General features: G+C 34.3%; 3 protein-coding genes and 1 long non-coding RNA gene across 12 annotated transcripts; 3 read left to right on the top strand and 1 right to left on the bottom strand.

Moving 5' to 3' along the window:
- Window positions 1-384: 384 nt before the first annotated feature.
- LOC128196493 (signal recognition particle 9 kDa protein-like) lies at window positions 385-1,080 on the top strand (the record flags this gene model as incomplete). Its single annotated transcript, XM_052877558.1, has 2 exons — window positions 385-544; window positions 769-1,080. Coding segments are annotated over 2 exons (237 nt in total), but the record flags the coding sequence as incomplete, so codon positions are not given.
- Window positions 1,081-2,324: 1,244 nt separating this feature from the next.
- Window positions 2,325-13,752, top strand: LOC108338908 (uncharacterized). Of its 8 annotated transcripts, none has more exons than XR_008249157.1 (10): window positions 2,330-2,499; window positions 3,286-3,422; window positions 7,974-8,454; window positions 8,821-9,276; window positions 10,426-10,810; window positions 11,303-11,371; window positions 11,507-11,551; window positions 11,677-11,750; window positions 13,133-13,265; window positions 13,452-13,752. XR_008249157.1 is itself a non-coding variant. In XM_052878401.1 (6 exons), the coding sequence occupies exons 1-5, from the start codon at window positions 8,419-8,421 to the stop codon at window positions 13,228-13,230; spliced, it is 414 nt and encodes a 137-aa protein (XP_052734361.1). In that variant the 5' UTR covers window positions 8,168-8,418; the 3' UTR covers window positions 13,231-13,265; window positions 13,452-13,752. The 8 variants fall into 8 exon arrangements, 2 of the variants coding, with proteins under 2 accessions (XP_052734361.1, XP_052734362.1); XR_008249156.1 differs by lacking the exon at window positions 11,507-11,551 and having other exon boundaries at window positions 2,336-2,499; window positions 8,821-8,957; window positions 9,207-9,276; XR_008249158.1 differs by lacking the exon at window positions 10,426-10,810 and having other exon boundaries at window positions 2,325-2,499.
- Window positions 13,753-16,797: 3,045 nt separating this feature from the next.
- On the top strand, window positions 16,798-18,572 carry LOC128196780 (uncharacterized). 2 transcript variants are annotated; one of them, XR_008249153.1, is made up of 4 exons: window positions 16,798-16,945; window positions 17,086-17,176; window positions 17,747-18,082; window positions 18,407-18,572. It is a non-coding gene; the product is annotated as an uncharacterized LOC128196780 (long non-coding RNA). The 2 variants fall into 2 exon arrangements; XR_008249152.1 differs by having other exon boundaries at window positions 17,704-18,082.
- Window positions 18,573-22,433: 3,861 nt separating this feature from the next.
- Window positions 22,434-24,128, bottom strand: LOC108339103 (organic cation/carnitine transporter 3). The gene has a single exon (XM_017576252.2). The coding sequence runs from the start codon at window positions 24,085-24,087 to the stop codon at window positions 22,564-22,566; it is 1,524 nt and encodes a 507-aa protein (XP_017431741.2). The 5' UTR covers window positions 24,088-24,128; the 3' UTR covers window positions 22,434-22,563.
- Between the last annotated feature and the right edge of the window lie 1,787 nt (window positions 24,129-25,915).

The raw sequence follows: 25,915 nt of genomic DNA, 5'->3' as shown, positions 1-25,915 counted from the left end.
AGATTAAAACAGAGAGGAAATATATTTTTAAGGGCTTGAAAGACCCCTCTAATCATCTTCTATTTATAATGATAGAAATCTGATATAATGGGAAGATGAAAGATCAAAAAAGTTTACTAGATACCTAGGGACATAACTAGGTACAACAGGAAGCAGCTCCCAACACACTACTCCCTTCTTAGACTTAATAATGACTCTAACATTATAATTATTCTGACAAAGAAAATAATATACTAATAAAATTCTCATGATTGTTGGTGGTGAAAATTTAATTTAGCCGCGTATGAGCTCTCATTTTAATTAGCAGAACAAAATCTGTTATTCAATGATTTGTAATAATTATATTCCTAGCAATTAGCATCATTTTCCATTGTTTTATGATTGACTGCCTCTTACATTATTAGCCTCGTAATCTTAATTTCTAATTGTCAATTGTTGTACTTTTTACAGTGTCTAAAGTACAAGACAGACCAAGCACAGGAGGCTAAGAAGATGGAAAAACTGAACAATATGTTCTTTGCTTTGATGGCCCGTGGTCCTGATGGTATGTCTTACTCTAAGCTGTTAATGTGATGATGCTTTAACTAAAAAGACTTCTGTGCAACATTCGTGTTATCTATAAAACTGGTCAAAGACAGATTCTTTTGAGAATACGAAACCACTCAGTGCAATATTCCTTTATGGTTTACATTGATTGTGTTTTGGATATTCTTTCTTGTCTGGTGCTGAGATTTCTTTCTACATTCTCCATCACTTGTAATTCTGCAGTTGATCTATCAGAAGTCACTGGAAAAGAGCAAATGGATGCTCAACCAAGCAAGAAAGGAAGAGGAAGGAAGCAATAACTTGCTCTTTGCGAGACATGATGGTTTTGAGTCAGAGGACTTTCTAAGAATTTGAACAGTTATACTTTTCCCGATCTAATTATTACTTCTTCAGATTCTATGATGAAAGTGGTTGTATATTGAAGTTTTGAAGTCTGAATTTCTGATCTTTTGGAAGTCTTGAGTATTACAGAATTTAGTTATGCCACCAAGATTTACTGTGCATCGTTACCGTTATTGAATCCTTTTACATCTATCCAATGGTGCAGCCAAACCACTGTGTCAGCAGTTCATCATCAAACTAGAATTTCCTTACTAACTTAGCAATTACAAAATATTGTTGTGTGCTTCTGTCTAAATGAGATTGGTGGCCAAATTGTTGAAGCTACAACAGGCTAAGGCCAACTTGCAGGATTCATAGTTCATAGTCACTGGGAGTGAATATTGGATGCTATCCCCCAAGGAATATGGAATTTTAGATCCCATAGATTACACGTTATTGTTATGGTATGGGATTGACTGCTGCTTCCAACACTTTTTTTTTTCCTGCACCGTTATAAAACTATAAATTCCATTTTACCCTTATTCAATCATTCTTTGACCACCACAAACCCATGACGGTTTTACTCAATCATTGTTCAAGACACCATTCTAACGTAACTTTGCAACGTAAGCCTTTTATGCGTTACTTATTTTTCCGTATGAAATTAGTTCACCGCTTCTATGTTAGTGCATGGGCATGAATCTCGTTACGGAGTGGTATTAAAATTAAGAAAATAATTGATAATATAAAATTACAATTGCTCTTATAGAGCTAAAGCGTGTATATAAACCAAAAAATTTAAATACTTATCTGAATTAATAGTTACTTATCTGAATTAAAATAAATTAAAGATTTTTTAATAAAATTTAAATGGTTCTAATACTTCTGTTGGTTTAGGACATGGAGATTCTTAATCTTATTCTTTAAAATTATAAACTGAAATTGTGAAAAGTAAAATAGTTTTACATAAACAATTTAAACGTCTTGTCAAATAAAATATCTTAAAAAGCAAATGGGTCATTTGATTGTTGTTTTCTTTATTTCTAAATTCTTATTTTTTTATTGTATTTTAATACATAAAAAACAAGTCATAGTAAGAAGAAGAACAAAATTGAAAAAACATTGACATTTGATATAAGAAATTTAATTCAAACTTTTTCAAAAAAACTGTTTATAAATATTGTTACGTTTTTAGAATGAATTGAAATAAAAGTAAAAATTTAAATTGCTTATTTATAAAAATGATAGTGTTTAAGGATCTTGGACTAAAATTAAAGTTATAGGTATACATTTAAAAATGTGATAAGGTTTCATTCAACATTAATTAACTAAAATTTAGAGTCCTTATTTGTAAAAAAAAAAAAAGGTAAACTTTTGGGGATACTTGTTTATTTTATTTTTCCTATTTGCAAAAGTTAAAACGCCTCTCTAAAACATGACGAAACAAAAACTGGGGTTTTCCTTTAAGCAGATCTAAGTCTAACCCAATTTTACTGTTTAAAAGGCTTGCTTGCAGTGCCTACGAGCTTTCGGCTTTGGCACTATTAAGGATCTTTCGGATTGAATAGAAAACACGCAAAGTGCTCCCATCAAAGGGTTTTCACTGCCTCATTTTGTTTCTCGTAGTTCGCGGTAAGCACTGAATCGATTTTCATTTTTCTTCCATGGGTCAAAATTGACTCAAATTGATAACGTCTTTTACTTTTCATGGATCATTTGATTTCGATTGATTCTTAAATTGTTATTGCCACGTCCTTGTTGAATGAATGAGAGTCATGTTAGAAGGATTTTTCTATTTTGGTTTTGGTTGTCATGTACTGAGGATTTCATGACATGCTGTAATTGATAGTTGTAGGTCCCCACTTATGTGGGTATTTACTCTATGCAATTAAGTGAGTTTTGTTTTTTTTAGCTAGTCACTTGTGAGTGTGTGTGTTCAAAGTGTAGGCTTAAATGGCATGCAATGTGGCATTGGTGGGTTTTGGATCCCTGAAGGAACCTGGTACTTCTTGAATTGCTTCTCTTGTGCAGTTCCCCTCTTTTAATAGGGGAACTTGCATTGTTCTTTGCATAATTTACTAAGAAAGTAGGGTTGTAGACAAATCGAGGATTGATAAGAATGAGATATTCCTTAAATATAAATCTAATTTGTTTTTTCTGACAAGATTTTTATTTTATTATAAACGTGAGTTTCTTTTTGCCAGAGAATGTGGATTGGTTCATTCGGTTCATAATATTCGTGTGAAATTTCGGAAGGTGTGAGACTATGCATTTGAATTTGTTGTTTTTTTAGTTTTGTTGATATAATGAAATTTAATTGCTGACTATATATCCTAATATTTTATCATATGTACACTTTGTTATCAATTTAGTGACACTGGTTTTTTATATTTTCATTTCTTTCTCATTGATATGCAGGTGAACTTAGTTGACCAGAGCTTGACAATTGGCAGAAAATTGTTTCGAAGTCTCTGTCTGGTGCGATGGTTTACATAACTGAGTGGGACAAATTTGTGGAGCAATCCATTCAATTGTTTCGTGCTGATCCTGACTCTGTAATTCTGTACCTTCAACGTTTTCGCGTTTCTTAAAGTAACAGAAGCCTGACAAACTTCATTCAGACTTTTGTTTTATTTTACTGTTATAAAAGCTTTTAATTGGTATATTTGCTCTCTTTTCATATTCAGTTGTGCAATACTCAATTAATTTTTTATAATTCAGTTTCTTGATTGTCCAAGTTATCCAACTTGTCCTTCTTGTTCTATTAAAACGTACTGAAAATGAAATTTCTTCAATTGTATTTGAAGCATACGTGGTATGTCATGAAGTACAGGCACTATGATGGCAAGTTGGTAGTTAAGGTCACTGATAAACGGTAGATATCAGTTTGTTTTTCTAGAACAAAACAAATATATATTCAATGTATTTTAATTTTTAAATGCCAGTGTTTTATGCATGTTTGAGATTGTAAATGTGGATTGACATGAAATCATAATCTGATTCTTCTATACAACATGTGTTAATGGGTTTAATGTGTTCAGCCAAGTTTATCTACTGAGAGATACAATTAACTTGTTTCCTCAATCCAAAATTACATAAAAGTTTGTTAGTTAACTAGAGAGTTTGGCAATCTTGCAGTTCACGGTTGTCGATTTTTTCTGCCAACTTGATGAATGGCGTGATCCAATTATTTTTTTTCCTCCCTAATGAGGTTTGTGCCATGCTGAATTGTTTCCATGGGTGAATTACTTTGGATTGTTACTCCAAGGTCGTATCACCCATTTTGATCAAAATACCCTAATTGCCCTAATTGTTGCACGACCCTTTCCTAATACATGATCCCTCTCTCTGCCTTTGTTTCTTCCTATCTTCCCTTGCAATTATCCCTCTCTACTTTAACCTACTGGATCCTCTCTTTCCTCTTGTTTCGTGTTCTGTTCTCCTTCTAAAGTTACTGTAAATGTTAAAAAGGTGGAGGTGGTTGTAGAATAAATTACACTAAGCAGTCGTAAGGTTATGTGAAATTACACAAGCACCTTCTGTTTATTAACATCTTCCTTATAGGGGTAGACGGTGTAATGCTTTCAAACAATTAGGGTGGTTACTGTAATGCATAAAGAATGTTAGTATAATGTTTTTTAAACAATTAAGGGAGTTGTGCAGGGATGGAAAAATTCAGGAATGTTTTTTGTATTTTTAAGAGGTGGTTAGTGCAATTTACTCTACTATTTATTTTTTCGTTGATGTGATTTGAAAGTTGAGGTTTGTAATCTAGAGACTATTTACTTTCTGACTATATTAGTATCTCACTTTATAACTTGTTTTGTTTAGATAGAGGATTAATGGACTACTCTTCTTCTAGGGCTATAAACACCTCATTACGGTTTGCTTTAAGACTAAATTAGTTTTTTTGTTTTTTTTTCGCGACCATCAATGTCATGAACATTGCCTGATTGTGTTTCCAAATAGTTTGGAATGAAATATGAGTTTAAGGTTGATCAATGGCCTAATTGGACATTAAGTTAATGTTTTGTTGATTGTTCCTTTCTCCTCTAGCATTATATAATTTAGATAATTTTAGAGTAATGTTAGCAATACACCAAGGAATTCAACTTGGGATTCTATTCAGACTTGGAAAGGGGATACAAAATCATAAACCATGGAACTACAACATGATGCATAAGGTTCTACAAGATATATAAAATTCGTACAAATGCATATAATATAAGAGAGAAAAACCCATGTAACATTTAATTAAGGTTAAATTTATAATCAAAGACTAATAAGCATATGAAAGTCAGTGGCTAAACCCCACACAAAGCTCATTTCACAAGTCATAAATAACAAAGCAGCATAAAAATGACTGTAGTAGTGCCAAGTAGCAAAACACAACATTTGAACTCTTAGACTAGACCTCTAAAATAGAAATCCAAATTGAAATCATAATTGCTATAGAGATTCTCATTTCTTCCATAGTAGAGAATCAATGGACCAAGCAAGCCGAGCAACAGAAGTAGAGAAACCAAACAGAGAGTCTGCAACCTCAAGCACACAATAAAGAGCTCTGGTTGCAGTGGTTCATGCAATGCATTTTGGGGGCCTAGTAAGAGATGACACATGTTGCAATAGAGTTTGAAAAGGATGTAGTGATGTCAGGTCAATGAAGGTGTTTTTCTCTGTTGATAGTGGGTTTTATGGGCATAGGTTTACAAGAGCCCAAAATGAAAAAGAAACTTAACGCGGTTCCAAAAGTTGGCTCTCAAACAAGATCCACACAAACTTAAAAGCTCTGAAATTCCACGTTTTTTACAATTCTACCTGTTTTTCTCAACATCTATTCTAAGCATGGTCAAACTCGTTAAGGCATGATAGAGTTATAGAATCATATGTGATTCTGTATACCATGCAATGCACTAACAAATTATTTCCATTACACTCTACTATTGGGTAAAAATAATGGGATCTCAACTCTCAATGACGAGTCTCATTAATTTTTTAATGATTCAAACCCATTTATAGGTGTACATCTAGTTGCTTAAGCTTTTAGGAGAATTGGTTCTTATGCCTTTTAAGCCTGGTGGTCTCAAGTTAGTCCCTTCCATGCACCCTTTTATATCTATGTCGACTTGAGTTCAACATGTATAGGGCTTGTGCATTCTCTGCACTCGTCCAAATGGTGGCATGGTTGAGATATCTAACCATTCAAAACCTTCAAGTAATTGAGACCACCAATCCAATTATAGCTTGGATATTGATGAAATTGTGAGGAGATTCATTAGAGTGGAAAGAACATTATTTTATGGAGTTCAACATGTTCTTTGATGGGGCCTAAATGAAAGTGGTATCAAGGAATCCTTGAACCTACTAGATTATATTAAACTGAAGCATTAAGAGGAATAGGGAAAGACCATTTAAAATAAAATTCTATTATTGCCAATGAAAGCACTTTTGTAAGATAGCAATCACTTGAGAATTAATCTGTAAAATAATTCTAGAGGGCTTGATTAATCATTCTCTTAATCTTCTATTTATGAGAATAAATTTATACAAGAGTACATGATAAATAGGGCAACCATAGAACAATATAATCATGATAAATAGGGTAACCCTTGATACAATATAATGATGATAAATAGGGTAAATATCCTAACACAATCCAAATCTTAAACAAATTTTAGCCCTCAGATGAAAATAATCCTAGATGTCTAGACTACATACCATATAAATGACTTCTCATGAGCAACAAATCCAGGAAGTTGCTCCATGTAGACATAACAAAGGTCACAGACTAATAAGCATATGAAAATCAGTGGCTAAATCCCACACAAACCTCATTTCACAAGTCATAAATAACAAAGCAGCATAAAAATGACTGTAGTAGTGCCAAGTGACTATTCCAAGAGCAAAACACAACATTTGAACTCTTAGACTAGACCTCTAAAATAGATATCCAAATTGAAATAATAATTGCTCTAGAGATCCTTATTTCTTCCATAGTAGAGAATCAATGGACCAAGCAAGCCGAGCAGCAGAAGTAGAGTAACCAAACAGAGTCTGCAACCTCAAACACACAATAAAGAGCTCTGGTTGCAGTGGTTCATGCAATGCATTTTGGGGGCCTGGTAAGAGATGACACATGTTGCAATAGAGTTTGAAAAGGATGTAGTGATGTCAGGTCATTGCAGGTGTTTTTCTCTGTTGATAGTGGGTTTTATGGGCATAGGTTTACAAGAGCCCAAAATGAAAAAGAAACTTAACGCGGTTCCAAAAGTTGGCTCTTAAACAAGATCCACACCAACTTAAAAGCTCTGAAATTCCACGTTTTTTACAATTCTACCTGTTTTGCTCAACATCTATTTTAAGCATGGTCAAACTCGTTAAGGAATGATAGAGTTATAGAATCATATGTAGAAGTTAAAACGCCTCTCTAAAACATAACGAAACAGAAATTGGGTTTTTCATTTAAGCATATCTAAGTCTAACCCAATTTTACTGTATAAAAGGCTTGCTTGCAGTGCCTACGAGCTTTCGGCTTTGGCACTACGCAAAGTGTTCCATCGAAAGGTTTTCACTGCCTCATTTTGTTTCTCGTAGTTCGTAGGTAAGCACTAAATCGATTTTGATTGTTTTGCTATGGATCAAAATTGACTCGAATTGATAACGTCTTTTACTTTTCATGGATCATTTGATTTCGATTGATTCTTAAATTGTTATTGCCACGTCGTTGTTGAATGAATGGGAGTCATGTTAGAAGGATTTCATGACATGCTGTTATTGATAGTGGTAGGTCCCCACTTTGTGAATATTTACTTTATGCAATTAAGTGGGTGATAACTCCTTAAATTTGCATTCTTTTAAGTGTTTAGGAGTCTATGTTAGTCTATTTTAGTCTTTACTTGTTTAGAATTAGGCTAGATTTAGGTTTTTCTTTAAATTCTTTAGTTTTGTATAATTTTAGTTAAAAATAGGTTTTTAGGTGTGTTTTGTAGAATTTTTAACTAATTAGGAAATTAATATTTTTTTTAGAAAATTTTTTTATAAATATTCTTTTCTTTTATTTGATTTTCTTTTCTTTCTTTAATTTTGGATTAATACTCTTTGTGCAGTGGTGCTCCTGGACTCTTTGGGCTGTTTGAATTGAAGCTGATTAACATTTGGGCCACTGCTGCCACGCTTGAAGTTGGTGCTGATGCCACTGAATTGGGCCGTCTTAAGCTGGGCCGCGAGGAAGCTTTCTGCACCGCTGCTGGAATGCACTGAATTGGCGCTGCTGTCATAGACTGGGTTGATTGCACAAGTTGGGTCTGCAACTTTAGCTAAACGGTGCGCACAAGCAGCAGCTGCCTTATGGGTCTCTTCCCCTCGTTTTCATTTGAAGAAAGAACCCAAAGCTAGGGCAATGCTAAAGGTGAGAGAGGAAAGCTCCCAATGTTCAAGCCATTTACCCAGTGCTCCAAACGTCACTGACCGGTGGAGAAGAAGAGCTGACCGGAGCTGCCACGTGGATAGGATCGACGGTCAGAGTAAAGCAACGAACCTCGTACTTCTTGAATGGCTTCTCTTGTGATGTTCCTCTCTTTTAATAGGGTAACTTGCATTGTTGTTTTCATAATTTACTAAGAAAGTAGGGTTGTAGACAAATCAAAGATTGATAAGAATGAGATATTCCTTCAATATAAATCTAATTTGTTTTTTTGACAAGTTTTTTATTTTATTATAAACGTGAGTTTCTTTTTGTCGGAGAATGTGGATTGGTTCATTCGGTTGATAATATTCGTGTGAAATTTTGGGAGGTGTGAGACTATGCATTTGAATTTGTTGTTTTTTTAGTTTTGTTGATAAAGAAATTTAATTGCTCACTATAGATCCTAATTTTTCATCATATGTACACTTTGTTATCAATTTAGTGACACTGGTTTTTTATATTTTCATTTTTTTCTCATTGACACGCAGGTAAACTTAGTTGACCACAGCTTGACAATTGGCAGAAAATTGTTTCGAAGTCTCTGTCTGGTGCGATGGTTTACATTACTGAGTGGGACAAATTCGTGGAGCAATCCATTCAGTTGTTCCGTGCTGATTCTGATTCTGTAATTCTGTACCTACAATTTTTCTCGTTTCTTAAAGTAGAAGCCTGACAAACTTCATTCAGACTTTTGTTTTATTTTACTGTTATAAAAGCTTTTAATTGGTATATTTGCTCTGTTTTCATATTCAGTTGTGCAATATTCAATTAATTTTTTATAATTCAGTTTCTTGATTGTCCAAGTTATCGAACTTGTCCTTCTTGTTCTATTAAAACGTACTGAAAATGAAATTTCTTCTTCAATTGTATTTAGAACAAACACGGTATGTCATGAAGTACAGGCACTGTGATGGCAAGTTGGTACTTAAGGTCACTGATAACCGGTAGGTATCAGTTTGTTTTTCTAGAACAAAACAAATATATATTCAATGTATTTTAATTTTTAAATGTCAGTATTTTGTGCATGTTTGAGATTGTAAATGTGGATTCACATGAAATCATCATCTGATTCTTCTATACAAAATGTCTTAATGGGTTTAAAGTGTTCAGCCAAGTTTATCTGTTGAGAGATAGAGTTAACTTGTTTCCTCAATCCAAAATTACATAACAGTTCATTAGTTAACTAGAGAGTTTGGCAATCTTGCAGTTCATGGTTGTCTATTTTTTCTGCGAACTTGATGAATGGCATGATCCAATTATTTTTTTTTCCTCCCTAATGAGTTGTGTGCCATGCTAAATTGCTTCCATGGGTGAATTACTTTGGATTGTTACTCCAAGGTCGTATCACCCATTTTGATCAAAATACCCTACCTGCCCTAATTGCTGCACGACCCTTTCCTAATACATGATCCCTCTCTCTGCCTTTGTTTGTTCCTCTCTTCCCTTGAAATTCTCCCTCTCTACTCTAACCTACTGGATCCTCTCTTTCCTCTTGTTTCGTGTTCTGTTCTCCTTCTAAAGTTATTGTAAATGTTAAAAAGGTGGAGGTGCTTGTAGAATAAATTAAACTAATTAGTGTAATGTTATGTGAAATTACACAAGCACCTTCTGCTTATTAACATCTTCCTTATAGGGGTAGACGGTGTAATGCTTTCAAACAATTAGGGTGGTTACTGTAATGCATAAAGAATGTTAGTATAATGTTTTTTAAAAGAAGCTTAAGATTAAAACGGAGAGGAAATATATTTTTGAGGGCTTGAAAGACCCCTCTAATCATCTTTTATTTATAATGATAGAAATCTGATATAATGGGAAGATGAAAGATCAAAAAAGTTTACTAGATACCTAGGGACATAACTAGGTACAACAGGAAGCAGCTCCCAACACACTACTCCCTTCTTAGACTTAATAATGACTCTAACATTATAATGGAAAATGATACTTGAACAACCTGTTTTGACAACATTTAGACACTGGACGCGTGTCTAAATGTGACTGGTGCACGTGGAATTGTTTTTTAAAATGAAAGAATGACGTGGTAATGAGAGAATTGGGGGCAGATTCAAATTGTAGGGTTATTTCGAAAATTTCAGATTGAAATGTTTTCAGAGAGAGAAGGTGGAGAACATTTCACGGAGCACCGAACCTTCGAACCTTCGAGCCAGCCACCACAACTCTCGCTGGATATCCGCCGCCCGTAGACGTTGTCGTTGCCATTTTCGCTCCATCCAGTGCCGTCGTAGTGCCGTCGGTGTCCGTCGTCTTCCACCCAGCCAGGCAGTTCGGATTGCGGGTCGCCGCAGCTCCGGCGTCGGCAGACGAATCGAAGACGGCATCGTCTTCCCTCCGGCCTAGCCAACCAAGGGCGCATTTTGAGTATCGATTCCTCCCACCCGCTTCCTTCCCTGTGCCGGACCCTTGCGGTGGCCGCCGGAGCATCGCCGGAGTGTCGTCGAAGTGTCGGCGGACCCTTTCAAGGTATGGTTTAGTGTGGGTTGAAGTTGTGTAGAAGATTTAGTGCCACCGGTGGAACTATTCGCGAACCCTATTCACGATCCAACTTCAGAACATGATATCTTTGCAAGCTCTTTTCTTGCTTATTCAATGTTTGCTTTGTAAGTTCTTGTTAATTTAAGTTGATGATATTTTATGGACTTGCAAATCTCTTTTTCCAGTAAACCAACTTCCTTAAATTCTACTGATTCATTGGATGGTAGAAATACATAAATTTGTTGCAATATATGCTGTCTTTTATGGACGAATTTCTCATAAACTATGCTTAGAATATATGTTCATTAGATTTGATAGAGTATTGAGATCAAGTTCTTTAATTGCTTGAATAGACCCAAAACTATTTTTGTCGTTCTTGGATTTATTTTGTTAATTTGAGTTGACAAATCATGATACAATGATAATTTTGTTTCGGTTCTTACATGTTTTAATCACATCTATTGGTTTGAAATTCCACAGGAGACTAGAAATGAACAAATTATCTGAGGATGTGTCTTCGTTTGTAAATTGCCTTAGTCTTTCTTTGATGTAAGTTCTATCTTTTTTTATTTTACTTTTGGAACAATTTAGCATTATAGTTCTCTGGAAAGATCATATAACTTTTACCTAACAGATTGGTTATTGACTTAAAAATCTATACTAATGTATCTTACAAAAATTTAGTTGGTGTTATTCCCACAAGCAATAATTTTTCAAGGTTTTCTCCTGGTAGGTTAGGCCATTTCTTGGTGAATCTTTTATCTTTATTGCTTGTAATTTTCAACTCAATGTAGCTTTCCATTAGTATGTTCTTTTGGATTCATTGATTGTTTGACGTCACATTTTATTTGCAGTTTCATTGGAAACCCTGGTCTATGTGGCTATTGGCTGGATTCATCTTGTCAAGGGTCTCACCCTACCGAGCGAGGTCAGTTGAACTTTCTAGCAGAATACCATGTTGCTCCTTCACATTTTTGTTTTATGGTTATATAGTAATTAGAAAATCTCTAGTCCTCAAAAGATCTTCCCATGTTAATTTTGGTTGTTATTCTTGTGAGAATATGTTGGGTAATGTAAGGGATTGATAATGTTGGAACTTTAAGATGGGAGAATATGTCCCCTTCCATCTATGTTTTGTTGTATGGTTCTATTGTATAGTTCTATAAGCACCTAAAAGTCGCTAGTTCCTCCCCTAAAAGATATTACCATCAATGTTTTGTTTCTATAGTTTTGTGTTGTCTTGCTAATCCGATTCTTCTGCATTTTCTATGTAAGTAAAAGATTTACAACATCTTAGTTCCTGTCTTCATTGAGATTGAAAATCATGGGCATTTTCCTACAATGTTGTTATTTATATTTTTTTTCCAAATTTCTCTCAGTTGCTCTATCTGTCAGCATGTTTAGTAGCATCCGTTAATTAACTCTCCATCCATCCGTTTATATAGCAGTAATAGATCATGTAACTGTAATCTATATTTGGAAGTTGGTATTGTTGCTTCTCCACCCATGTTGGTATCTAGCAATTTTGTGCACACTTACGAAAATTTGAAAAAGTAATCATAACTAGCTCAATGCTTTAAAATTTATGAATTTATAGTCATTAGAGATATCTTTGAGTCTACTGTCCAACCCAAAAAGAATTAACTCATTTGGAGTTATGTGGAGAGAGTTATAAGAAAATCAATCATCAAAGGTCATAGCTGAAAATACAGAAAAACGTGATTAAAATACTAGTCTTAAAAGTTTTACTGCAGCTAACTCTGTAATCTAAAATTTACGAGTCTTGTCTCTATAGAAAGATATTTGAGTCTAGATTCCAACAAAACAAGAATCATCTGATTTGGAATTCTGTGAAGAGAGTAATGAGTAAAATAGTGAGTAAAGGTCATAGCTGAAAATACTGAAAAACGTAATTAAAATGTCGATCTTAAAATTTGTACTGCAGTTGACTCTGTTGTCTAAAAGTTACGAGTCTGGTGTCCAAAGAAAGATATTTGAGTATAGATTCCAAAAGAATAAGAATCATTGCATTTGGAATTTTGTGGAAAGAGTAATGAGTAAAATAGTGAGTAAAGGTCATAGCTGAAAATACTTAAAAACGTAATTAAAATGTCGATCTTAAAATTTGTACTGCAGTTGACTCTCTTGTCTAAAAGTTACGAGTCTGGTGTCCAAAGAAAGATCTTTGAGTCTGGAATCCAATAAAACAAGAATCAATTCATTCGGAATTATGTGGAAAGAGTAATGAGTAAAATAGCGAGTAAAGGACATAACTGAAAATACTGAAAATAATTAGATTTATTGTTTCAGGTGAGAGAAGGTCAAACGCAAGAGAGTACAAGCAACAAAAGAATCTGGTAGCAAACCGCAAGATGCTATTAAGCAGAACCAACAATAGCCAGATATGACTGAACTCGCCAAGGGTCTCCCAAGTAATTGGCAGGTGTGTTTTCATTAACCTTTTTAATGTGCTCTTTACAACCATCATTGATGACAATCAAAATTTAACATTTTAAGTTCATGTAATTGAATTGTTCACCACAAAATACAATTACGCTTTGTTTGCTCTTATGGGACATTGTTTACATTGAACATCATTTTCATCCACCTTACCTTCTTTTGGTTTCAGCATTCCCAATTGGATCCATCAGACGTCCTTCATCTGAAACAAACTGAGCTCAATGCATTTCTAGAAGGCTTGTATCCAACGCCAACAAACCGAATAAACACTTCGTCCATACCGGTCATTCCACCGAACCCCATTGAAGACAACAAAATAGAGGACATACTAAGGAAGCTTGTTAATTCCTCATGCCAACGTTATCTTTCTCTAACATTGTAACTCATCCATTGCTCCAAGTTAAGGTGCAAAGAAAGACTAATGTCTAAAGACAAACTTCCTATATCAATGGAAATTTTCTTTATTTAGTATAGTTGTTGTCAACACTCAATTTCGTCCGGGTTGATTAAATAAAATTTATTTTCATAAAAAAAAAAGAATTAAATATAAAAAAAATACAAAAATATATATATATATAATAACAAAAAATAAAAAAAAAAAAAAGGAAAGAAGACGTCCGTCCCAAGCGCCCATCTAGCGCTCCAATTGTTGAGCGCTCGTCCCATACCGTTCGTTCATCTTCGCCTCAGTTTTAGGACGAGCGTTCGGTCTTCGTCTTGACGACTCGAGATTTTATCCAGACGTTCGGTCACTTACGTATTAGTGGCGTTCGTTCTTGTTATGGCTTTGTTCTCAGTTTGGTGGGCGTCCATGGTCACCGTTCGGTCTTATTTTTGGTTGGTTTAATCATTCACTAAGTCCCTATTTTCGCATGGAATCTCAATTTCGTCCCTTTCTTTCTGAAAATATCAATTGGGTCCCAATTTTATGAAAATTGCAACAAATCGATCCTTTCCGTTAATTTGGCTGGACGACGTTAAAAAAATTATGAGTGAATGCTGAGATGACGAACGAGCGCTCGTCCAGCAGCGAACGAGCGCTCGTCCAGCAGCGAATGAGCGCTCGACCACCAGAGAACGGACGCTCGTCGACCTCTTACTGCTGGACAACCGTTCGTTCCACACTGGACGACCGTTCGTTCGGTGGTCGAGCGCTCGTTCGCTGCTGGACGAGCGCTCGTTCGTCATCTCAGCATTCACTCATCAATTTTTTTAACGCCGTTTGACACTATTTAACGGAAAGGATCGATTTGTTGCAATTTTCATAAAATTGGGACCCAATTGATATTTTCAGAAAGAAAGGGACGAAATTGAGATTCCATGCGAAAATAGGGACTTAGTGAATGATTAAACCTTTTTGGTTTAAGTCTTAAGCGTTCTACCGTTCGGCCATGCAGGTTTATCGTTCGTTCTTCAGTAACTGAGAGCGTTCGGTTATTTTGTTTTAATGAACGTTCGCTCTTCATCTGGACGTTTGGTCTTGGTTGTGTGATTGAGCGTTCGGTCTCTTTGTGATATCGTTCGTCATGTATGGTGTTGCGCTTAAGGACGAACGTTCGGTCTTGTACTGTGTGATTGAACGTTCGGTCTCTTTAAGGACGAACGCCCCGATCACTAAACCAAAACGAACGAACGCTCGAAATTGCATATGCTTTTAACGCTCGCTCTTGGTTCTGTGTTACTGATTGTGAGCGTTCGGTATGATTCAGACTGTGAGCGCTCGTTTATTTTATGAACGGTCGTTTGTTTGCATATTGACCGAACGTCCAAAACTGGCTGCATTTTAAATTGATGTGTCAGTGAAGATTCCCACCGTCGACTGCCGAAAATGTCTGCCATGTGAAAGCGGCAGACGATATGGGTTTCGCGATTAAAAAAAGGGGGGTGAAGCAGAGAATATTCCTGGCTAACACTTCCACTTGTCTTCCACGTGCGCCCAGATGGAACCCCTGCTGATTCCGTTTGGCATCCCAAACGCGTGCAACGCCCTGCCTCCCACTTACCTTCAGCATCATTACCTTATTCGAAAAAAGGGAGGGAAAAATGAAACGGAATCTCCAGCAAGGTCACCTGGGCATATTCAAACCGAACTCCACCACCAACATCATTATCCATTTTCACGGCATAATCCTTCAATCACCACCTCTGACCCCCGCCAAATACCGTGACCACTTCACTCATCAGCCACCAGGTTGCACCTCCACGGGACCACCAGGAACCCATCTTTGAGTCACAGCCGTCATCATCCCAAGCCCCCTCAGCCACCATTGCCATCCTCAATACTACCGTCTAGCTCCTTCATCACCATTGCACCACTGTAACTCTCCACTGTGACCAGTCCAACACCGTCATCATCTTCCTCGGAAACCTTCCACCCAAACCGCCAAGTTGCTGCCACTGTGCTCAGTCTAAAACACCAAAACCGAACGCTTAGGCTGAAACATCAAAGTTTGAATGGAACCATAAAACGCGTAGTATGACCTTACGTTCATGCACAAATTAAACTTAAGCATAAAACGCAAACCCAGAAACACAAACTTGAATGGAACCAGCGACTGAAAGCAAGCATGAACAATAAAATCCTACCATGGCAGCGTGAAAGAGATGATGAACAGTAAAACTTGCAGTACAATGAACAGTTAAAGCGTAAAATGAATAAGAAACTTGAGTGGAGAAACAGATTCAACTAGAAAATTTCAAAGAGACTCAGTTCAATACATGAAAATGGGAAAGAAACCAAACCCTAAACCTCCCCAAATGGGAAAGAAACCTAAACCTAAACCCCTCTTTTTCGTCCACCGAACAGTCGACACTCCGGCGGCACTCCGGCGATGCTCCGGCGGTGAATGCAAAGGTCCGGCACAGGGAGGGAAGCAGGTGGGACGAATCGAGACTCAGAACGCGCCCCTAGTTCGCTGGGTTGGAGGGAAGACGATGCCGCCTTCGTTTCGTTGGCCAACGTCGGAGCTGCGGCGACCGTGAATCGGAACCGGCTGGAGGGGTTGAATAGCTCCGACACGGCCTTCAACGTTGTCCGGCGGCATTCCGGCAAGCACTCCGTTGGACCTCTCTCTCTCTCGAATGCCCTTTCTCCAACTCTCTCGGCCTCTCTCTAGGTCACACTCTCCCTCTCAACCTTCGCGCTTCTCTCTCTACAATTCTTCCAAAAATGAATTTCAAATTTGAATTTGAAAGGCACGTCTTGAAAACCCTGCCCACCCCCTTTCCACGTCAGATTTCATCTTCAAATTGATTTTCTACGTGGACCACTCAAATTTAGACACGTGTGACGTGTCTAAATGTTGTCAAAAATGGTTGTTCAAGTATCATTTTCCTTTTTTTTAATATAAAAATCTGTTTCTTCTTATATGTTTTTCTTTTCTTTGGAGCATATATTCTGTTCAATCTGTTTGTTGAAATTTGTTTTTAATTCCACTTGAAAGGGCTAAATTAATTCCACTTGATTTGACCATTAACATTCAACTTTACCGGTCCTTAGTAATATCTAAACTCCCAAATAAAAAACTGGAAATGCTTCCCATATCTTCAGTAACATAATCCTACACATACATTACATAACTTTGTTATTCTCAATTTAGTTACCAATGGCTTCTAGCAGTAAAAGGATCCTCAGTGGCACAATCTAGATCGCTATTTTGAGAAGTAATTGTAGTTGAATTGATTTAATCTTATATTTCTTAAGAACAAATATAGCTGAATGGATTTAGTCTTTATTTATATATTTTCTTGTAACATCTAACATAGTGTTTGTTATGGTTTTCTTTGCCTTTGTTGATGTTTAGGTTATGTTCAGAGCTTACACCACAAAAACAATTGAAAGAGGAGGCAGAAATTGTGATGCAACAACTAATGACCTTTGTTCAATATACAGCTGTGAGTAAGCCTGTTAAAAGGAACAGTGCATATCCCTGTCATCTTGGGATTTGTATGCTGAACGCATAACACTTTATATCTTTGTCAAAGTATGTATTTGAGTATTGTATCTAAGGAATGTGTTTGTTCAACATAGAGTTTGCACAAAACTATTGGGAAACTGTGTTTTGGGGTCTCTTTGAGTAAACTTCTTTATTAACACTTTTAGGAGAAGAAAGCAAGAAAAAAAAATGAAATAAACTTCTCCATAAACTTAAATTAACTTATGCAAGAGTATAAAAACATATTTTGGAGAAGCTATTATACAATATCTCGCAGAGAGATTTATTTCACTTTTTTAATTTATTTTTTTCTTTTAAAAGTGTTATAAACCTCTGTTGTAGTTTGAAATTCTTTTATCACCCTCATTCCCTTTGCCAAGAATATCACTTAAAACAAAACTACATTCATATGAAGAAAATAAAGCTGTCTCAATTGCTTGGTAATTTCATGTTATTAGTTGAATTCACTTTTGTTTTATGCTGCAGCCATGTTGTGTGAAGGTATCTTATTTGAGATTCACTGTTGTAGTTTGAGATTCACTGTCACGCCCTAAGCAATTCAGCTTGGAAGAATTTGAGAATTTCTTGCTCTCTCGCTTCTCCAAGGACGTTAAGGTTCACTCTTTCTGAATCACAACCAAACCACAGAGGGAAGGTTCTGAATCTGAACAGTCAAAAGATCCTTAGAGAGGCTGAAAGTGATCTTCACCTATTTTCTTGTCACTACTCAACAGGTAAGAGATAGTTTTTTGCTTGCTAAACTAATATATCTGTGTTTCCCATCCCCTTCTGAAGGCAAAGAGTTGACTTGCTTTAGATGGTTTTCTTCCAATACCTGACTGGTCAATGTGCAGGAAATTTAAAGGTGAGTATAACCACTGATCTTAAGCTCTAGTTTCTGCATACATGGTTTTGGAATTTATGAAGATGCAATGTGCAGGAATTTATAGCTATTTTTTATTTAATTTTTCTGCTCATTGCTTTTTATAAAAAATGGAGTGTTGGCCATAGTTTAAATATTACTATGCTTCTATCAAAATTATGTCTTCCTTCCCTATGAACAATGATAATTACTTCAGAATTTTCAAATTGAAATTTGAAGTCCATGATTACTTTTATATTCATCTTTTTCTATTTCTTTTATAATAAACTTCAGCATTAATTATTATCTGTTCTTTGACTTGTGTAGGTATTGTGCAATATCCAATTGTTTGCTAAAGCTATGCTCCATACTATCAAGATTTTTTTCATATGCTCTTCATATTCCTATCAGATAAAGACACTAGAACCAACTAAGCTTTTTTTATTTTAAGTGTTAGGAACTTGGTTACAATTTAGTATTATATAAGTAGGTTAATGTAATTTTTGAATTGAATATATAGTTTTATGTACAAATAATGTATTAAATATTATTGGACAAGTTATTGTAAGAAATGAATTTCATTTTGTTTGTTAAATTGGATTTATTGATTTTCTGGTAAATTGATTGTAGATTAATTAGATTTATTGATTTCCAAGTAAATTGAATGTAGATTAATTGGATGAGATAATAAACCATGAGAATTGATTGTAAATTTATTAGATGTTAAATATGAACACATTTTTTTTAGAAATAACGTACATCATAATACATATCGGACGCAATATGACTTGTAACAACAAATATGTCATAATATATTAAATCTATTATCACGTAAATTTTTGCTACTTAATAAAATGAACAGGTTTACTATAACCTCAAAACTATGTTATGCAAAAATTAAGTCATAATAGATCATTTTGATACGTCATTTCTGCATTAGTGTGAGTATATTTTGGCTTTCACTTTTTTTTCGTTAAAAATGCAAAGGGATTGTTGCATTTTGATTATGTCTAATTCATTGTGTCATGTTCACTAATTAATAACATTGATTTTATTTTATTGACAGATTCTTTATTATTAATAATTTTGATATAACTGATAGATTTTAACAATTACCAACCGTTTAGATTGATCAAAATATAATACATATTATAATAAAATGCAATTAGATAGTATACATATAATGTAGATAATGAGTTGTTTAGTCTTCACATATTTTATATACTATATAAATTATATATAATCAATTTTTTTATTTTCTTTTCTATTCATTTGTTTAGTATGTTTTGATATTATCTATAATTATAAATAATATATCTTGATTTAATGAATTACTTTTTTTCTTGATTATTTTTTTTTCTTGATATGGTATTAAAAGTGTCTTTTTCTCATTCATTCTAATATTATTTTTTTTCTGTCATCAATGTCATAGGTGAAAACTCTTATGTCTAATGGTCCACCGTTTTTAGTAATATGATTATATTTATTTTACAAGCCAGGCATTTTTTTCAATGGTTTAGCTTTTATTTTTATTTTTTCCTTTTTTTATCAATCATTTTATTATACTTTTACTCTTATTAATAAAATCCATGTATTACCCATCAATATGTTATTCTGGTAGTACGTATGAATGATGTTCAACTTTATCCTACATTAGTGTTTTATAATTTTTTTTAACTTAATTCAATCTTGGTTTGTTTTTTTTCAATGTCTTATTAGTGTATGATGATTTGTTAGTCACCTTTCTTAAAGATTTTTTTTTATCCAAGAGATGCTTCACTCCAAGAAGATTGTCAATGGTAATTTTACTAAAGAATTGTATATGTCGTTTGTTTTCAAACTTTTTACAAAATAATTGTAATTTTGCTTCTTGTAATATTAGTATAAATACTATATGTTCTCGTAAAAATGTTAATGTTTGACATGCAAGATTTGTAGATGTATACCATAAATTCCTTTAACTCTTAATAGTAATGACATTCCTTTTGTTATTTCACATAATTTTTCTAATTTTAATTGTCATCTTGCTAAAGTTTAGAAGATTATTTTTTCATAGGAGTCTAGATCATTATTTTGATATAATGTATTGTAATCCTACATTCAAAGATCATCTAAAGTATGTAAAAAAGAAAATTATTTGTCTGAGTATATGTGCTTTAGTACCTCACACCCTTATCCCTTTCAAAAAATTTATTCTTTGAACAAACTCAATTCACGGTACAAAACTTTTATCAATTACGATACGAAAAAGCGTATGATTGTGAGTTGGGATTTTCTGTAGTACATAATGGGTAGACTAGGATTATGCAAGGAATGGATTGGATGGATACATTCATGTTTGGGGTCTACAACAATTTTTTTTGTTGGTAAATGGGAGTGTGACTCAAGAACTCAAACCAATAAGAGGTTTAAGACAGGGAAACCTGATGACCCCATTCCTATACCTAATAGTAGCTGAGTGGTTGGTTGGGATGGTGAGACAGGCTATTAGAAAGCAAATGCTTGAAGGTGTAACAATTGGAACCAATGCAATTAGGGTTAACTTGCTGCGATTTGCATATGACACTTTTTGTATTTCAAGGACTTTATCAAATATATTGGTAGTTAGTTTTTGGGATTTTGATAAAAAGTACATGTAAATATAGATAGTAGTATATATTATATAGATTGAGTTGAGTAGAGACTACAATTGAATTTCATCTCCTCTTATTCTACTGTACCTATCTTGTCTATTTAATATGTAAATCTTTCAATATCATGAAAGTACTCTTAAAGGTATATCTAGGCTCATTCTTTCAGCCTAGAACCTAAGAACTTTCAAACCTAGTGTAATTCCTCCAATTCTGATTGAATGAATTCTTGTCTTAAGTGTAGAACTCTTACATTAATCATATTGTCTAGATCATGTGGAAGCCTCTAATTAGAGTGTGATGGTGATTAGACCACAGTTTGAGATCCAAACCAGTGAAATGAGTTGTCAATTCATCCACATAGTTTGAGACCTATCTTCCAACTCAATCCAAATCATTAAAATAAGATGACTTGTCAATTCATCCAAGCAATAAGTATAAATCAAACCACAAATTATTGAATGAAAGCATAGATAAATATCAAAGAAGTAGGAGTACATAGAATTAAAATTGATTACATCTAATCTCAACATGAGTGAGTTCAGCTACTCATACAATGTTGCAATAGAATTTTAGCAGCATAAGACCTATTTCTACCCTACTACTATTATATTTCTTATCGACTCAATGCTTAAATGAATACATGAGGTCTTTATTTATAGAAATTTTTTGGTGTTGCTTAGCTTAATTTTTGGTGCTCAACCATAGAGGTTTCCTTCTATAAGGTTTTCTTCTCAGCTCAGCCCCTTGTCCTCCTGGTGCTCAACACTTGACCTTTTCTCTTAGGAGGGTTTTCTTGGTTGCTCAACCTCATGCATTGGTGCTCTAACTTTTCTTGCAAAAGGGGTTTCCTCATGTGGCTCAACTCCAATTTGTTGTGCTCAGCCAGAAAGTCAAAATATGATGTTCGGTCTTTTCTACTTCCATGACTCAATGCTAGTGATTGTAGTTCAGCTACATAGTTGATATTTTCTCTCATATTCACTGCAAAATATCATTACAATTCATAAAACTCCAAATCTTAATACCTCATTTTGTATCTTAAGCCAAAAAGGATTTATTTTCCTATAAATACAATCATTTAATACATTAAGTGTCAAATTTGATACGAAATTCAAGGTATCCTACACTTATCAACGCGTATGTCTTATCAACTATGTTATTTCGACTCTTCCAGTTTTCTACTTATCCTTTTTCCAAAGCACTAAGTGTGTTTGTCAAATGATCAAGAAAATACAAATAATTTTTTTGTGCGGATGGGGGAGGGGGCTCAAAGGATTGAAAGATAGCTTGGATTAAATGGCAAAAGTTATGTAAACCAAAGTTTGAGGGTGGGTTGGAAATTAGAGACCTAGAAAAGTTTAATATAGCTTTACTAGCGAAATGAAGAATGAGTGTGGAAAATAAGGGGCTATGGAAGGAGATCTTAAACTCAAAGTATGGATCATGGAGAAACTTAAAAGTATAATACAGTAAAGCAAACATCATGGTGGTGGAAAGACTTAAGTAAAGTGTGTGGGTAAGGGCAGTTGGATAACTAGTTTGACAATACCATAGTTTGGGTAGAAAGTCTTATTGAATAAGGTACCAATAAAGGACAAAAGTGGAATAACTTAGATTCTATATGTAAGTATAGAATAGACAGTTACATTTGTTATGTGCTTTTGATTTTCTTTTTAATACGAGTATAAATATGTAAGCTTTGAAATTTTGCAAAATGATCAAAAAGGAAAATTAACAACCCTCACGATTACAACTAAACACAGAATTTTAATAATGAAATTGTTCGATTTTCTAAGTTAAATGTTTGACAGTGGAGGTGGGAAGTTGAGAAAAGCAGAAAGAATTTCCATTTCAGAGTGGCAAGTTTCCTTCTTTGTTCTGCTGTTGATCCATGGTGTCAGAAAGAGGCATTCCTCTTGTCTCTGGCAAACCCAACAACGTCAAAGTGGAGGAGATTATAACCACTCCAAACACGCCATAAGAGAAAACCTTGTTCTTTCTCCCAGCAGATATCAGAAACGGACTGAACATGCACCCAAACACCACAGCCTGTCTCGCAACCGATGCTGCAGTGTTCCTCACGCATGTCGGAAACAGCTCCACCATGAATATCAGAAACACGTTAAAAGCAGTGCATGCACAGAAAAACGATGCCACTGCAAACCCCACCTTAACACCTTCACTGCCTATCACCACACACACTATGCAACATATCCCACTTCCTACTGAGAACACAAGAATCGATAACTTTCTCCCGCAGTTTCCCAAGAAATAGGTCACCACGCAAGACGGTATTTCCATCAACGCATTCAACCCAACTGCAAGGTATATGTTGTAGTTCAAGTTTCCCACTGCTAATGGCATCCCAAAGTACACCATTCCAATGCCAAGACCTAACCCCATAACTCCCACCATCCGTTTTGGAGCCCAACTTGTTCTTAACAACACTGCTATCGATGAGTAGACTTGACAAAATGAAACCCTTTTTTCTTTTGCTGGTGGATTTAAATTTGCAGCGTTTTCATTAACTCCTTTCAGCATTTCCATTGCTTCTTTGACTCGACCTTGCATGAGAAGCCACCTTGGAGACTCGGTGACGAAAAGATAAGCAATGAAAGAGTATGAAATAGCAGGAACAGAAATCCACACGTAAAGATATTTCCATGGAGAATTTCTGTTGGCATAAGCCACACCTGGCAAGAACATGTACCCTGATGTGAAGAAAACAAACTCTATAATCCCCACCGTGAACCTCCACTCGGTGCTCACTTTCTCCGTCAGTAACACCAGGCAACATGTTGAGATGGACGATCGACAGAACCCAATGAGAAATTTTAAGGCTGAGTATATCCAAACGTTGGTGGAGAAGATGATGACGATTGAAATTACGGACATTGATAAACAAGAGAGAATGATCATGTTCTTTCTTCCGAGAGATGTGTCGGCCATGGTGGCAAGAAGAAAGGAACCGAGAAGGCAACCGAAGAAGAAGGAGGATTGGGGTAAACCTGTGATGAAGCTGCTGGCACATTGAAGGCCAAACTGTGAAATGATTGTCTTGGAAGAGGGTCCATCCCATTCCCATGAAGACTTTTGGAGCTTGCAGATGTCGGAATTTGAGGTGCATGTTGTCGTGTGGTTGGTGCAGTGCCATGTCGGGTAATCGTCAGTGTAGACTCCTATGAATAATTGCTGTGAATCGAAGAACATTGCGACTGAGACGAGGATGCATTGAAGGAACTGTGTCCATCCAAAGTTCCCCAAACCCTTCTCTATCATTTCATCCCATGACACAATCATCTTCTTCTGTTGGTCGGTTGCATCTTTAACAGAATCCTCCATTTCAATTCTCTGCTTGCTGCTGCTGCTGCACATTCTTATAGGATGATTTCTTTAGGCAAAAGCACCATTATTTTGATTTTCTTTTTAAATAATTATGGAAATGAACAAATTTTTAAAAAATGATGAAAGGTCAAGATAAAGGTTATTGGGTTTTCCTCTCTAATTTCAAAGTTCTGAGTGATTTTAGAATATTTGAAAGAGCAGCCGTTTGTTGGCTTTTAGAAATGTTTTTGGATGTCTTTTGGATGTCTTTTACATGACAAGAAACTAAAGCAAAAATATGTGTTTTTTATTCTTGTATTTTTTTTAAACTTGATTTTGATCATTTAACCTTTTTATTTTATTTTTAAGAATGTGGAGTTTTTAATTATTAACAGATTTTACTGTCATGAAATTGAACAAGATATACAGAGTGACGACCTTTTTAAAAATTTAAGAACTAATTTGTCAATTTAAAAGTGCAAAGAACAAGCAAAAGTAAGCATGAATATAAGAAAAGCGTATTTTTTCTAAACAAAACTATTTTATCTAAATGTACTTAAGTCATTTTAAGAAAGCTGATCACATGCTTATCTACGGCTAAGGGTAGAAAGTACAATAAATCTAGACATAAAAAAGTTTTGACTGATAAATAAATAATAAGAAAATTATTCATGTACACTTAAAATATTTATTAACACCTAATATACTCACTTAGAAAGAAAAAAAATTCTAGGTTTTTATAGTTAACACTATAATGTGAATAACAAATTTTATAGGATTAAATAGCACTAATGTGAATAACAAATTATTTGCAATTTATAGTTGAACTTCAAGGCAAAGACATTGTGTGATGTTTTTTTTTTGGTTATGATAGAATAGAAGAACTTTTGAAGATAAGAAAGTTCAACTTCTTTTGTCTATTTTTATTTTTTATAAAAATCCTTAAAGGATTAAATTTAGAATTGGAAATAATATTAAAATATTAGAGTAAGAACAAAATGAAATATTTGGAGAATTTCATACGTCATGAGATTTAGAATTAAACAATATAAAAATGATTGGAGAAGGTATCATGCTTACTTTAAAAATAATATACTTTAATATATAAAACTTTTATATTCATTTGATATTATCTTTTATTATTTTATTTTTTTGAAAAAATATAAAAATTTATTTCTTTATAATCATTTTATCTTTATAGTATTTGTCAAATACATATAAAAGTTTGTTACTTACCATTATTCTTAATTTAAATATAGCAGCAGTCTTCAAGAACATATTTGAAAGGATCTTGATATCTTGAAATCCCATTTTTGTTTTAAACTCACTTAATAACTCTAAATATTATTTTACTAATTTTTTTAATCATTTTAATTACAAATTGAGAATGGTTAAACACAATAATAAAATGCTTTCTCGGCGTGATTGCAAAGTCTTTTATTCAATTTCGATTACCATAGTTGGATTCAGACGTCTGCTATATAATCATGAATAATTTCTTATTCAAAAATAAAAACGGAATCATACTTAGTTTTGAGAATTTGATTGATAGGATATAAAGTTGATTCTTCAATCTCAAAATTTCATTAAAAAAAAACTTAATTCTATTTTAAATTTCATGTGTATTTCTCAATCTGTTGCAAATATTCACTTTTCCAAGTTAAATTTAAATGTAATAATTCTCATTATGATCACTTCTATTAATTCACAGCATAAATATCGTTATTTCCTATTTAAAAATATAATAAAATTATTTAAAACATTGAAAATATTATTAACACCTCTAGATTACTTGACAATATTATATAAAAAAAAAAGTGAACTTCATCTATGGCGATCCATAATTTTGGGTCAATGATCTATGTTAGTTATTTCTTCT

This window comes from Vigna angularis, chromosome 5, assembly GCF_016808095.1.
Source record: "Vigna angularis cultivar LongXiaoDou No.4 chromosome 5, ASM1680809v1, whole genome shotgun sequence".
NCBI classification, from domain to species: domain Eukaryota; kingdom Viridiplantae; phylum Streptophyta; class Magnoliopsida; order Fabales; family Fabaceae; genus Vigna; species Vigna angularis.
The sequence above is the reverse complement of the archived record's forward strand: the minus strand, read 5'-3'. Positions and strand labels throughout refer to the sequence as shown.

Coding starts and splice junctions, on each gene's coding strand:
- LOC108338908 (XM_052878401.1), top strand. CDS start 8,419: ATGGCTTCTCTTGTGATGTTCCTCTCTTTTAATAGG. Junction 8,455..8,820: donor TGTTCCTCTCTTTTAATAGG/GTAACTTGCATT, acceptor ATTGACACGCAG/GTAAACTTAGTTGACCACAG. Junction 8,958..11,302: donor TCCGTGCTGATTCTGATTCT/GTAATTCTGTAC, acceptor GAAATTCCACAG/GAGACTAGAAATGAACAAAT.
- LOC108339103 (XM_017576252.2), bottom strand. CDS start 24,087: ATGTGCAGCAGCAGCAGCAAGCAGAGAATTGAAATGGAGGATTCTGTT.